Below are 14,199 nucleotides of genomic sequence, written 5' to 3' on the forward strand. Positions count from 1 at the left end.
TGGCAATAGTTCTGGGGGCAAAGATTTCTTATCTGGCCAGCTATTAGCGAATAATGCAAACACATGTTGCAATTAGCATCTTCAGCAGTTGCTGCCTGCAGGTTAGCTTTACTTATGCATGGAGTAACGAGAAAGGTTATTCTTTTTTCTAGTTCTGGACAGAGTGAAAACTGTAAAAGTAAACGAGAAAGTGCATCCGCCACAACAATATGTGAGCCTTGCAATACTGTACAGTGAAGTTGTAATATGACAGTCTGGCAGCGTGAAATGCGTAATGGGCGTCAGCCCTCTGATCCAGCAGAAAGTAATGTAACAAGAGCTTGATGATCAGTGCGTAATGTAAAATGTCTACCCCATAAGTACACATGCTATTTCTCACAAGCAAAGAGGCAGGCTATGGCTTCATGCTCACCGGCAGCGTATCTGCATTCAGCAGGAGACAAAGTTCTCAAAGCAAAAGCAATTGTAGTTAACTGGTCACCTTTGAGTTGTTGAAACACAGAACCCAATTCTATGTTGGCTGCATCAGTCGTAATAACAAGGGGAAGTTTCTCGTCAAAGATTTGAATGACTCGGTTTGCAGCTAGTACTTCTTTGATATTGTTGAAAGCTGAATTTGGGGCTTTCTTGGACCAATTGAATGTTTGGCCTTTACGCAACATGGAGCGCAGTGGTTCAACAACATCAGCATATTGTGGAATGAACTTTGAGTAATAACTGGCGAGACCAAGAAATAAATACAAGGTTTTAGAATCTCCAGGTGCATTCAATAGCATGCGTTTTGGATTCAAGATGAAACATTCTTCTTGCATTGACAATGTGTCCTAAAAACTGAATTTGCTTGATGGTAAAGACACATTTGTCGTTCAGTTTCATTCCTGTGCTGTGTCTTAGTACAACTTGTAAATTAGTATCATGCTCAGCACACGTTCGACCTCAAACCAAAATGTCATATAAGTAACACAGCACTGCAGAGTTATCTTTCAAAATGTCTGACAACATTTTCTGAAAAAGAGCTGGGGTAGATGCAAGCACAAATCAAACTTTATGGAGTATGAATAAACCATCATGTGTTACAAAAGTAGTTACAAAAGTAGTTAAGGGTTTACTTGATTATGACAAGTTGACCTGTTGGTACGCTGATGCAAGATCTTGCTTTGAAAAGTAAACAGCACCTGTAAGTTGTTGGAGATGCTTTTCGATGTGGGGCAGGGGCGTCAACTTGCAGCACTGGATATCGCCTGCCACCACTAGGCCTAATTTCCGAGGCCTCCGCCACGTCAGCAACAACGTCACGTAGGGACGACGAAGAACAATTTTGGCAGTGGCAGGGACGGCAACATATTCTTTAAGACCGTCTAGAAGGGTGACAGGGACACAGCATAGTGGATCCCGAATTTCAAGCCAGAAACTTGAGAGGGCCCTGCAACACTTTTTGAGCATGCTCAGAAAGCGGTGCCAATTGGTAGTAAAAGGCTCCGGACAACACACAAGCCAAATATTGTAGCGCAGCACGCGGCCCAAAAATCACAATACATTATCCAAGTCAGCTAAAAATTGTTTTCTCTTAATTTTCTCGACAAATGAAGAAAGACACTCAAATAATATTACTCCTAGAAAGCTGGTCTATCAGCCATTGGCTGATTTTAACATGGCGGGTTCGGTCGTTACAGACATCACCGCGGGAGGTCGCGGCTTGTCCACGCGTGTGCACACGACAATTGCAGCATGCGACAAATCTTTGTAACTCCACTCGTATTGGATGGATTCTTAAAATGTTTGCAGCATTGTATTCGTGAGGTAATAGGCTCTTCCAGTGAATTCATTCTATGGTTACTTAAAAAAGTATTTCAGGGCTCCTTTAACCTAGTCAGATTGACCTTGCTGATCAAAGGCGACAGGGCCACAGTTATATTCAAAATCAGAATTGTTTATCAGAAAAGACTCAATGGCACGATTTAGAGTTGACTATGTAGTTACCTAATGCTTTTGTGGTGTTGTTTTTTTACAGAAGTGTTGCCAAGATTAACAGTATTTTTGTTCATTTTTAGATTGCCATGCGTGTGCTTAATAAATGTGTAGTTTTGATATTCAAGTCTTGTCTCAGTTCATCATCCGCAATCCCTTGAATCTATGACAGTGGTGAAGATATAAACATGTCAGAAAGCATTGCCAACAGCGATAAAAACAAATGCTCCTCAATGACTCCATAGTTATATGAAGATATACCCCCACAAATAAAGCATGCATAAAAAAGAAAAACTATCTTGTCTGCACCAACAGTTTCATGGTGAATGGGGTTAATGAATATGAAAGCTTACATCCTTGTTGTTGTTTACAATTATTGTGGGGATATCTAGTAGCATAGACTATAAAAAATATCTGTAACAGGTATATTATAGTGAGTGGCATGCTTAGTGCCCCTAAAGGTAGCTCATAGTGTGTCACAAACATCACCACAAGGTACAACGTTTGCGATACATTCTCCATCATTTCTGTGTTGAGTACAGCAATGAAAAGAAGCATCTGATCAAAAATACAATAAGTGAAATGCAACAAAACAGATAAGAAAGAAATAGACAAAAAATAATATTACAAAGCATAAAAAGGCATAGGCATAGTTATAGCCATAGATATAAAAAATAAAATGCGGCATTGTCTTCGTTCCGTCACAACCTAGTGATTCTAGTGCATTTACTGCTTGGATGCTGCACATCAAAAGCATCACGTGGATTCAATAATAACATCAGTAAGAACCTATGCTATCTACGTAGTGTTGCTTTCAATGCAGGCTTGTGTCAAGGTAGCCAGTAAAAATGCATAGAAAAACAGTGAACATGAACAGGTTGCTTCATGATGTTTATGCGCTTCAGTAAAACTTTCTGTTGGGCGAGTTGGCGATGTATAGCTTGCTACATATATTTAGCTCAGAAGTGAAGGAACTCAGGGGAGAGATTTAAAATAAACACGGCGCTTGCTGTGTTTCTTCTCTCCTCTGAAATTCTTCACATTCTACTTTTCACGTGAAGATACGTTTCAGTGTTCATGTGTTAGTTGAGGTCCACATTGCCAGTATATGTCATGCTTGTTTAAATCTGCGTTTTCTGCAGGGATTTCCTGGGGAGATCAAGCTGGATGAAGGTGACTCAGCTGCTATTTTTTCTGTGTCGCCTAACGACAGTGAGGAAGTCTCAATAGAGGTGTGTGTTCTGATTTTTCCTGTGGAGTAATATGCATCAACATTGAGCATACAGGCATGCATTCTTAAAAAGCACTGCCATGTGCTTCAAAATAACCATTATACTGTGATAGCAACACGATACAATGTAGACCTAACATTCTTCTTACTGAAACATTTGTATTAGTGAGGTTCAGCTGTGTCTTGTCTTCATCTACAGCCGCCTAGCAACTAAGGCAGGTAGGTCATATGCTTCAGCATTTCATTTTCTTTAAATGCGAAGCATTTCTTAGTGAACTTCGGCGACTTTGAGCATATCTACCCACCTACTTTCCTACCTGCTTGCCTGCCTGCCTACCTACTCGTCTGTCTGTCTGTCTAACCGCTTTTGTTTGGGTGCTCTCGTGGTTACCCCCTTAACTTGGCGTGAACCAAAGTTAGCATGCGAGGGTAAGATAGTTTGACAAATAAGACGCGCTGGTCAAGACATGAATAATGTCACAATGCTGTTGCGTTTGTCGTCAAACACCTCCCGCCAGACAGTCGCACATACACACGGGCGGGTATGTGCTGCTGGTATGCGGGTATGTGGCACGGGTGATAGACACTTAGTATATACTATCTACCCAGGAACGACGAGAACACACATAGGCAATTGCAATGCATGAGCGTTAAGAAATACCAGACATCGATAGCGTCTACCCGACGAATGCAAAGAATGAATGTCAGGGCCCCAACTGGAATCGAACTGAGGCGTTCTGTATGGCAACGAAGCATTCTACTGCAGAGCTACGCCACTCGGAGCAACTTTTCAAATAGACGCCAATTTTTGTGAAACGTCAATAGTAGTTGAAGTGCTGCCTATTCAATTTTATGAATATTACATATATACTCCTTTGATGCAGCCATCACATCGGGTTAACGTCAATTGTGGTTAGGTGCCATCAAGGAGGTTATACTAAAGGATGCTATGTGCTGAAATTGATTGATGTAAGGTGCCATCAAGGAGGTTGTACTAAAGGATGCTATGTGCTGAAATTGATTGATGTATTACAGTGAACAGAGCCAATATCCTTGCGAGCATCAGCACTTCGTAACAGCTTCTGGTGTTGCTAATACGCATGTGCCTGTTAGCATTGTTGCACAAGTGCGAGCAACTGATTATATAAACATCTGAAAGTCTTCAACATATGTCTGTGCATGCGACAATTGTTCATATATTTAGCATCATTTCATGACGTGTCGCTCAATAACAAAAATTGCCACACACTCACCTTCCCTCTACATTCTTCGCATAAGGTAGATTGCCAAGGTATACGTGGGATCTGCCAAATTTTATTTGTGCAAAATGTGCTGAAGCTTTTGAGTTTGCAACAATCACAATTAGCATGTTTTTTATCGAAATGCTATGTTATTAAGATATGCATGCAACGAAATTCTGGTGTAGGCATAGCAACCAAGAGTTGCTGTTTGAAAATCAATGTGCATCTTGAACTTGAACCAGGGTTTATCATTTTGTGTATAATAAGCGAACTTGGGCCTCTTTTTTTTTTTTGCCAAGTCAATTGTGAAATTTTTCAGTTGCTCGTCATTTTTTTTTTGGGGGGGGGGGGGGAGATTGTTTGGGGGCCTCATTTGCACTTATCTTGTAATTATACCGTGTTTATTCGAATGTAGGTCGACATTTTTTTTTTCCAAAAGTGTTCATAACTAGCTATCGACCTATATTCATGACCAAAAAATCTCAATCTATATTCATGATCAAACTCACGCATTTCCTATGCACATTCTAAGAGAATGTGCAGTTTTAGCAGAAGAAAATGCAGTCTCCACAGATGAGACTGCGGCGCGATGGACAGCTGCGCTGCGCAGCTCCAACCTCCAAGATCGATTATGGGCTATCCAGCAAGCCTACGAGGTAGTGTGGAGACTGGGTCTCCAGTCCTCCTCAGGGGGGGGGGGGGGGGGCCTAGGTCCAGGCCACGAATTTGTTGGATTTAATAGTAAAAGTTCTTAACACCACCAACAATCAAAAGCGCTAAGCTTATAGCAATCAACTGCGGCGCCCGCTGTTCTTCAAGCAGTTGCTGCTACATACGCACATGACATTGTCACGACGCAGGCACAGCAGAAGTCGAATATAGAATAGCTCACTTTAATTAAATGCAAGGTGCTCGTAACGAGGACCGGGCAAGAACTTCGTCTTTCTTTCTTGCTGCATGTGCTCTTCTCTGCAGGTTGAATGCGGCATTTGCCTCCCTCCAGGAAGAGCATCCTCCCGATGCTCTGCTACAAAATACGCGGTGTATGCAGTTGACGTATTATGCATTTGGCTCACTGCAATATGGCTTCATCCGTACAACGTGTACAATTTCTGATTTCTGTTAGGGAGTTTGCGAGGAACTGTCAGGGATGACCTCGTAGTTCATGTCACTTAGGTGCCGTACAACATTGTAGGGACCAAAATACTTCTTCAGTAACTTTTCAGAAGGGCCGCGTCGGCGAATAGGGCTCCGAACTCAGACTTTCTCGCCTGGTTGATAAGTGACGTATCGATGTCGCAGGTTATAACGTTGTGTGTCATAACTCTGCTGCCGGGCGATTCACACGCGTGCTAGTTGCCGCACCTCTTCAGCTCATTGGGTAAAGGCTTGAGCATTCGTATCTGTATTGTCGCAGTCATGCAGCAACATGGCATCAAGCATTGTCGTCACTTCACGGCTATAAAGAAGACTAAATGGCGTGCTTCGGGGAGTTTCCTGCTGCTCGGTATTATAGGCAAACGTCATGTATGATAGAACGTCGTCCCAATTTTTATGATTCACATCAATGTACATACTCAGCATATTGGCAATTGTCTTGTTGAGGCGTTTCGTTAAGCCGTAGGTTTGTGGGTGGTAGGAGGTAGTTATTTGATGCGCTGTTTCACTGAGTTCAAGCACTGACTTAAGGAGCATGGTCGTGAAAGCGGTACTTCTGTCCGTTATTATAATCCTAGGAGTACCATGCCTCAGAAATATATTTTCAATGAAAAATCGTGCCGCTTCTACTGCAATTCGGCTTGATAAAGCCTTTGTTTCTGTGTAGCAAGTAAGATAGTCAGTAGCGACAATTACCCACTTGTTTCCAGTATGCGAAGTCGGAAATGGTCTACTGAGATCCATTCCAATTTGTGCAAAAGGCACGGTGGGCACTTGAACTGGTTGCAACGATCCAGCTGGTTTTAAAGGTGGCGATTTTCTTCGTTGACAACCGAGGCATGTGCGGACGTAATGCTTTACAGTGCCTAGAAGCTTCAACCAGTAGTACTTCTGTTAGATTCTGGCCAATGTGTGCGTGTATCTGAGGTGGCCAGAGGTTGGCTTGTCATGGCGAGTGCTCAGTATCTCATCGCGAATGGATGTCGGGACGTGGGCACTTTTGCTGGAGGAAAAGTTCTTCTTGTATAGGACACCACTGCGCAAACAGAATGATGGCAGGCTCCTTGCAAATATCTTGAGAACGCTTGTAGACTGGCCGTTAAGAAAATTAATAAGAGGAAGCAACTCGCTGTCTTCTTTCTTCTTAGACCCCGCAGGGGCGTCTGCGCAAGCAGGCGTTTGGTGTGTAGCGACACCACGGACTCGAGCTAACGGGGGAGTTTTGACTCCCTCCCATGCCTAGCCGTGCATGGCTTTGCCGTGTCTAGGGAAAAGGGGATCCTGGGGGTTGAGCCAATGCGGGGTGATTGGACCTTTAAGGCCCCCCAGCAGCAGCAACACACCCCTTTGGCCCCAGCTTCACGTAGACGGCACCCTTGGGCTGACCCACCCAGGGTAAATCGGCAGTCGCCTTTTCCTATCTCTCTCTCCCTACATCTTCGTCTTTATCTCCCACTTTTTATCTGTCCTGTAATCTTCTTTTTTCCATCTACTTCCAAATTTTCTGATGGCAAGGGTTAACCTTGTGTGCTTATCCAACTTAGGATAAACCATATTAGGTTATAGTGATGGCGTACTGCTGGCGTTGCGCAGACGTGTTCACATGCTCTGCCACGTCCCCTAGTTGGGCTTTGTGGTGGGTGGTAGGCGCCGTTGCCAAACAAACCCTTTCTTTCATGGGATCACCAAACCCCTTCCTAAGTGATCGCCCCCAGAAAACACCATGTACTGACGTTTGGAACAAACACACTACCAGAAACAGTCGCTACAGGCTATCTCATGCTCCGTGTTCGACCATATATACCAAACCTGAGACGTTTCAAGTGCCAACGATTTGGCCATGCTTCCCAAAGCTGTCGAGAGCAGCTCATGTCCACAAGGTGCGCCACCACAGGGCACTCTGCTGATGACTGTAAGTCTGAGGCTGAGGCCCATTGCGCGAACTGTCATGGTGACTATCCCGCTTATTCTCGCTCACGCCCAGCCTGGAAAAAAGAAAAACAAATTCTCACAATTAAATTTCAAGAACATCTCAGTTTCAGGGAAGCCCGACAGTGCGCAGCGCACACTTTTCTGCAAAAGTCATTCGCTGAAGTGGTGCAAGGGGGGTCAGCATCACTACGGATTTCGGCGAAGCTCCGGACGACGCCTGGCATGCCGAGGCAACCACCAGCAGACCCCACTGGAGAAGCAGCCCTGGCTGCTCCGCCCTCTTTGAACACGGCCTTACCAAAGGCCCCTGTGAACCCTGGCAGCAGCCAGGGCACCACAAAAGCTATAGAGGTCCCCTTGACCTCTGGCCGGGTAGGGGCGAAGGCTTTGTCTGCCAAGACAAAGCCTACCCCACGTACACGACTCTCTGGCGCCTCTCCAGAGGCGATTGACACCACTGACCCATTAGCGCCAACTGCGCTGAAGGAGCGGCGAGAGCCCCTTGACCGCTCCAAGAAAGAAAAAACACCAATTACAGGGCCCCCTAAAGGCTCTGTAAAGTAAGTCACCCCCAGTCTGTACACACAGCACTACTTTACACCCAATATGAAAACACAAATTATACAATGGAACGTCAGAGGACTGCTTAAAAACCTCGACGATGTCCAAGAACTTTTACACAAACACTCACCAAAAGTGCTGTGTGTGCAAGAAACACACTTGAAACCAAAACATACGAATTTTCTTAGAGACCACATCATCTTCCACAAAGATCGATGTGATGCAATCGCATCATCAGGTGGCATTGCTATTATATTAGACAAATGCATAGCGTGTCAAGATTTCCAGATACAAACGGCCCTCGAAGCAGTGGCCATTCGTGCTGTTGTCTTAAGGAAACCTGTTACCATTTGCTCAGTGTACATTTCTTCTCATCAGCTGCAGAAACAAGAATTTCAGTCTTTTATGGATCAACTACCTGAACCATATATCGTCCTTGGTGATTTTAATGCCCACAGCCCTTTTTGGGGTGACTCGAGGAGTGATGCGGGAGGCTGCTTGATTGAGAACTTTATTCTTTCCACAGATGCATGCATTTTAAATAAGAACCAACATTTTTTAGCCTGGCAAACAAAATGTATTCGTGCATTGATCTTAGCATTGTTTCTCCTACACTTTTTCCTGATTTTAATTGGGATGTTATGAAAAGCCCCTATGGGAGTGATCACTTTCCCATATTACTGAAGACGCCAAAAGAAAATGAATTTCTACCTCAGGCTCCAACTTGGAAGGTAGACAGAGCAGATTGGGAGAAGTACCAGAGTCTTAGTACTATATCGGGGGCCGAGATTTCCTCTCTAGGAATCGACTCTGCCACTACGTATTTCACTGCTTTTATTATTGATGCTGCTTCAAAATGTATCCCCCAGACAAGTTGCGGTCCCTGAGGACGTCGTGTCCCATGGTTAATATTGACTGCAGGAATGCTCGCGAAAAGCAGAATAAAGCGTGGTGTCTATTGCGTGACTGCTCAACTGCAGAGAATCTGATCAATTTCAAACAAGTAAAGTCTCAAGGACGAAGGACGCGCCAACAGGCAAAGGAGAGAAAGCTGGCAGAAGTTTTTGTCAGGCATTAATTCCTATACTGATGAAGTTAAGGTCTGGAACAGAGTGGATAAGATGAGAGGCCTACAGACACACTCATTCCCTCTAGTAGACACAGAGGGTAACAGCCTGGAGGATCAAGCAGACTCCCTGGGAGCATACTTTGAACACATGTCCAGCTCATCGCATTATTCTGATACGTTCAAACTATACAAAGAGAGAGTAGAAAGGCAAAAACTTGAACGTAAATGTGGAAAAAATGAGCGATGCAACAGACCTTTCTGCTTGGCTGAGTTGCAGGCAGCTTTAAACTGCTGCAACAAATCAGCCCTAGGCTTGGACCGTGTTTTATATCAGATGCTTAAACACTTACCTCAAGAAACACATAAAAGTCTCCTCTGTCTGTGTAACTCCATATGGGCTTTTGGCGAGATTCCCTCTGCGTGGAAAGAGGCCATAGTAATACCTATTCTTAAACAGGGCAAAGATCCATCTTCCCTATCGAGTTACAGGCCTATTGCTCTGACTAGCTGCCTCTGCAAATTATTTGAAAAGATGATAAACTGCCGATTATTATATTTTTTGGAATCAAACAAACTCCTCAACCAATATCAGTGCGGATTCCGAGAGGGTCGGTCCACCACAGACCATCTCATCTGCATAGAGGCGCAAATACGCGAAGCTTTCAATCATAAGCAGTTTTTTCTATCTCTCTTCCTTGACATGGACAAGGCATACGATAGAACGTGGCATTTTGGAATATTGAGATACCTCACCCATTTAGGTATACGAGGTAATATGCTAAGTGTAATCGAAAATTATCTGTCCAATCGTACATTTCGCGTTTGAGTGGGCAATGCATTGTCACGACCGTTCGTGCAAGAAACGGGAGTACCGAAGGGCGGTGTCCTCAGTTGTACTCACTTTGTAGTCCAAATGAACTGCCTACGATTGTGCATCCCACGTAACATCTTTTATTCAGCATACGTTGATGACCGACAGATAGGTTTTAAATCCTGTAATCTCTCGGCATGCGAGCGACAGGTTCAGCTCTGTGTTAACAAGGTGTGTAAATGGGCAGATGAGAACGGTTTCAGTTTGAATCCACTAAAGAGCTCCTGTGTTGTGTTTTCTAGGAAGAGAGGACTCTACCCTAATCCTCATATAGAGTTGCAGGGTGAGCACGTAGCTGTCAAGAGTGAACAAAAATTTTTAGGCATAATTCCAGACACGAAGCTCAGGTTTATACCACACATTAAGTACATCAAGGAGAAATGCATGAAAACAATGAACATCCTAAAAGTCTTGTCCCGCACAAGTTGGGCCAGGGACAGAAAATGTCTGATGAGCCTCTACAAAAGCCTTATTCGCACACGTCTAGACTATGGGGCGATAGTGTACCAGTTCGCACCACCAACGGCATTGAAAATGCTGGATTCTGTCCATCATCTAGGCATTCGCCTTTCTACGGGAGCTTTTCGTACAAGCACCGTGGAAAGCCTCTACGCAGACTCAGATGAATGGTCGCTACATATACAAAGATTGTACCTGTCTTTTACATATTTTTTGAAGATAACCGCAAAGACCGACCACCCTACATACCCTGCTGTAAACGACACATCCAGCTCCCAGCTCTTTCGAAACCGACCCACATTGAAACAGCCCTTCTCGCTGCGTGTTCGAGCAATAGCTTTGGACACAGGCGTCGCATTGCTCGAACACCATGTAATGGCTTCTACTACATGCGTCCCGCCATGGCACTGGCAGGTTATAAATTGTGACACATCTTTCATGATTGTGACAAAGCATGCCCTACCCCTACACATTCAGATGTACTTCTGGGGATTGGCACACAAATATACCTATCTTGAATTTTTCATTGATGCATCAAAGACTCGCACGGGTGTATCCTATGCAGCGGTGAGCCCATCTTTTTCGGATGTCAGTATTCTCCACCCTCACACAAGCACTTTTACAGCTGAAGCTTATGCAATACTGGCAGCAGCAAAACACATTAAAGAAACGAAAATAAGTAATGCAGTCATATACACGGATTCATTAAGCGTTGTAAAAACTTTAAAAGCCATCAGAAATTACAAAAATCCTGTCATTGCTTCGCTATACTCTCTCTTTTGTGCCATTTAGGCATCTAAACAGCATGTAGTAGTATGTTGGGTACCAGGATACCGGATAACCTCGCAACATCAGTCCATGCGAACACTCCGCAGTCATCTGTAGCTGTCCCCGTAATGGACTTGAAACCCTTTTTGAGAAAAAACTGAGGGATTATTGGCAGCGTACTTAGGACGGACAAGTACATAATAAATTACATTTAATCAAGCCTTACCTTGGTGACTGGCCACCAACATCACAAACACGCCGTACAGAGATAGCACTCTGTCGGTTACGTATCGGACACACATATGGTACACACTCACACCTTCTGACCGGTGGTGATCTACCAATGTGTGAGAAATGCGGCGAACCTCTTAGTGTCCTACATATTTTGATACAGTGCAGTGAATTAGCTCTTATTCGAAAAAAGTATTTTTCAACATCCTACCGAGAACAAATGCCTCTTCACCCGGCGATGTTCCTCGGCAGAGATACACTTTTTAAACATCATTCATTATTTGCATTTTTAAAAGATGTTCACAACTTCCACGTGATCTACCCGGGTAAGCTGTAGAACAACCTCTCACAAGAGGTTGTTGCTGCCATACATACATTACAAAGCACATGTTTCGCGGCCCTTGGAGACAAGGACGCTGGAGAGACATTCGTGCTCTATAATCTCTTCATAGCTTATAATCAGAACCATTGACCAGTAGTTTTCACTCTACACATTTCATGTCACTCTCATAATTTTATTCCCTATATGTTTACCCACCTTTAGAGTGAGGAATATTAGGCCCTTTTACAGCCATTCATCATACCCATAGCCCAAATCTTTTGTCGTATGTATTGGCACTCTTTGGCCATAACGTGGCCCTTTGCCCAAGAAACACAATATATCATCATCATCTTTCTGCTTAGACGAAATGGTGACCGTGTCGACCACTCCTAAAATTCCATGTCATCCTCTTCTGAGACATCATCTTGCTTTATAGGTGACCTGGATAAGCAATCAGCATCGGAGTGTTGCCATCCCGACTTATAGACAACCGTCATATCGAATTCTTGTAGGCGTAAGCTCCAGCACACTAGCTGACCAGATGGGTCCTTCAAGTTTGGCAGCCAGCAAAGGGAGTGGTGGTCGCTGACTACGTGAAAGGGACAGCCGTAGAGGTGTGGGAGAAACTTCATAACTGCCCATGACATTCTTTTTCATCAAGACATTCTTTTTCTATTGTAGAATAATGTGACTCGGCACGGAAAGCGTCCTACTTGCGTATGCGATCATTCGCTCGGCCGAGTCTCGTTACTGGACAAGACAGCACCTAAACCTACGTTGCTGGCATAGGTGTGGATCATGATAGGAGCGTCCTCGTCAAAGTGAGCAAGCACAGGCAGTGTCTGCAGGCGCTGTTGTAGATCGTCAAAGTGGAATAATGGGACTCGGCACGGAATGCGTCCTACTTGCGTATGCGATCACTCGCTCGGCCGAGTCTCGCCACTGGACAAGACAGCACCTAAACCTACGTTGCTGGCATAGGTGTGGATCATGGTAGGAGCGTCCTCGTCAAAGTGAGCAAGCACAGGTGGTGTCTGCAGGCGCTGTCGTAGATCGTCAAATACTGCTTGTTCTTCTTCGCCACATAAAAATGGAACATCCTCTCTCGTTATGCGTGTTAAGGACAACGCTACATGCGAGAAATTGCCAATAAATCTGTGTTAGTAGGTGCAGAGGCCAAGAAAACGTCTCATGGCCTTTTTATCTGTTGGCACTGGAAATTTTCGGACGCCATCGATCTTGTGGGAGTCCGGACGAACATTTTGATGGCTCACCACATGTCCTAAGAATCGGATCGGAGTTCCTTGAAACCGAAATGACATTTCTCAGGTTTCAGCATTAGGCCGGCAGACCGTATTGCTCGAAATACTAATAGCAGCCCTCTGAGATGTTCCTTGAAGGTTGCTGAGAAAACAATGATGTCGTCGAAGTATACCAGATATGTCTGCCACTTAAGGCCTGATAGGACAGCATCCATCAGTCTCTAAAATGTTGCTGGAGCTAAGCACAATCCGAAGGCCGAGGCCTTAAACTCGTAAAGCCCGTCAGGCGTAACAAAAGTAGTCTTTTCTCTGTCTCACTCATCGACCTCGATTTGCCAATATCCGCTTTTCAGGTCCATCGACAAGAAGAAGCGTGCGTGCTTCAGCCTGTCAAGCGAATCGTCAATACGCGGTAATGAGTATACGTCTTTCTTTGTCACGTGGTTCAGCTTGAGGTAGTCCACACAGAAGCCTAAGCTGCCGTCTTTCTTCTTAACTAGCGCTACTGGTGACGCCCCAGGGCTTTTTGACGATTGAAGGATGTCATTATCGAGCATTTTCTGGACTTGTTTTTGGATTGCTTCACGTTCTTTTGGTGAAACGCAGTATTTTTGTCGAATAGGTCTTGCCGCCTCTTCCGTTATAATTCGGTGCTTTGTCAGTGGCGTTCATTTTACCCCCGAGGTCTGATTTACCCTCGGGTATGTTAGTTGACGACTTTGAGTAGTTGAGTGTTGAATGCAAACATATGTTGGGGGAATCGACAATTAACGTTAATCATGCTCTGGCAAACTTGCATTCGATTTAATAGAGCTCTACTCTAGAGACAATGTTGAAACTTGAATATGTGATTTTGTTTATAGTAGCATGCACATAAAAGTGATTTTTTCCAACTCCTTCACATTTCATTACATTTTTATTATTGAAAACATTTTCAACTATGAAAAAATTTATTCAGTTTTCATTTCTTATTTAGCTTTCTTACTTAACTTGAGTTGCTTTTTGGTGGGGCCTCTGTTAGCATCTGGCAACACTGAGGTCCCTTTGAAAAGGTAATGTGGAGCTGGCATTGTCTGCATGGCTCTAGGAGATGAAGGTTGCAGCGTAATAGAGCAACAGTCATTTG

General features: G+C 44.2%; 1 protein-coding gene across 6 annotated transcripts in view; it reads left to right on the forward strand.

Moving 5' to 3' along the window:
* LOC119174040 (intermembrane lipid transfer protein VPS13A) overlaps positions 1-14,199 on the forward strand; it is a 1,344,268-nt gene that overhangs the window by 822,279 nt on the left and 507,790 nt on the right. For all 6 annotated transcript variants that reach the window (XM_075894208.1, XM_075894209.1, XM_075894213.1 and 3 more), the window contains one exon: positions 3,111-3,200. In XM_075894208.1, coding sequence (XP_075750323.1) covers positions 3,111-3,200 — 90 coding nt within the window. The remainder of the gene's footprint in view (positions 1-3,110; positions 3,201-14,199) is intronic.

This window comes from Rhipicephalus microplus, chromosome 5 (assembly GCF_043290135.1).
Source record: "Rhipicephalus microplus isolate Deutch F79 chromosome 5, USDA_Rmic, whole genome shotgun sequence".
In the NCBI taxonomy this organism is placed as follows: Eukaryota; Metazoa; Arthropoda; class Arachnida; order Ixodida; family Ixodidae; genus Rhipicephalus; species Rhipicephalus microplus.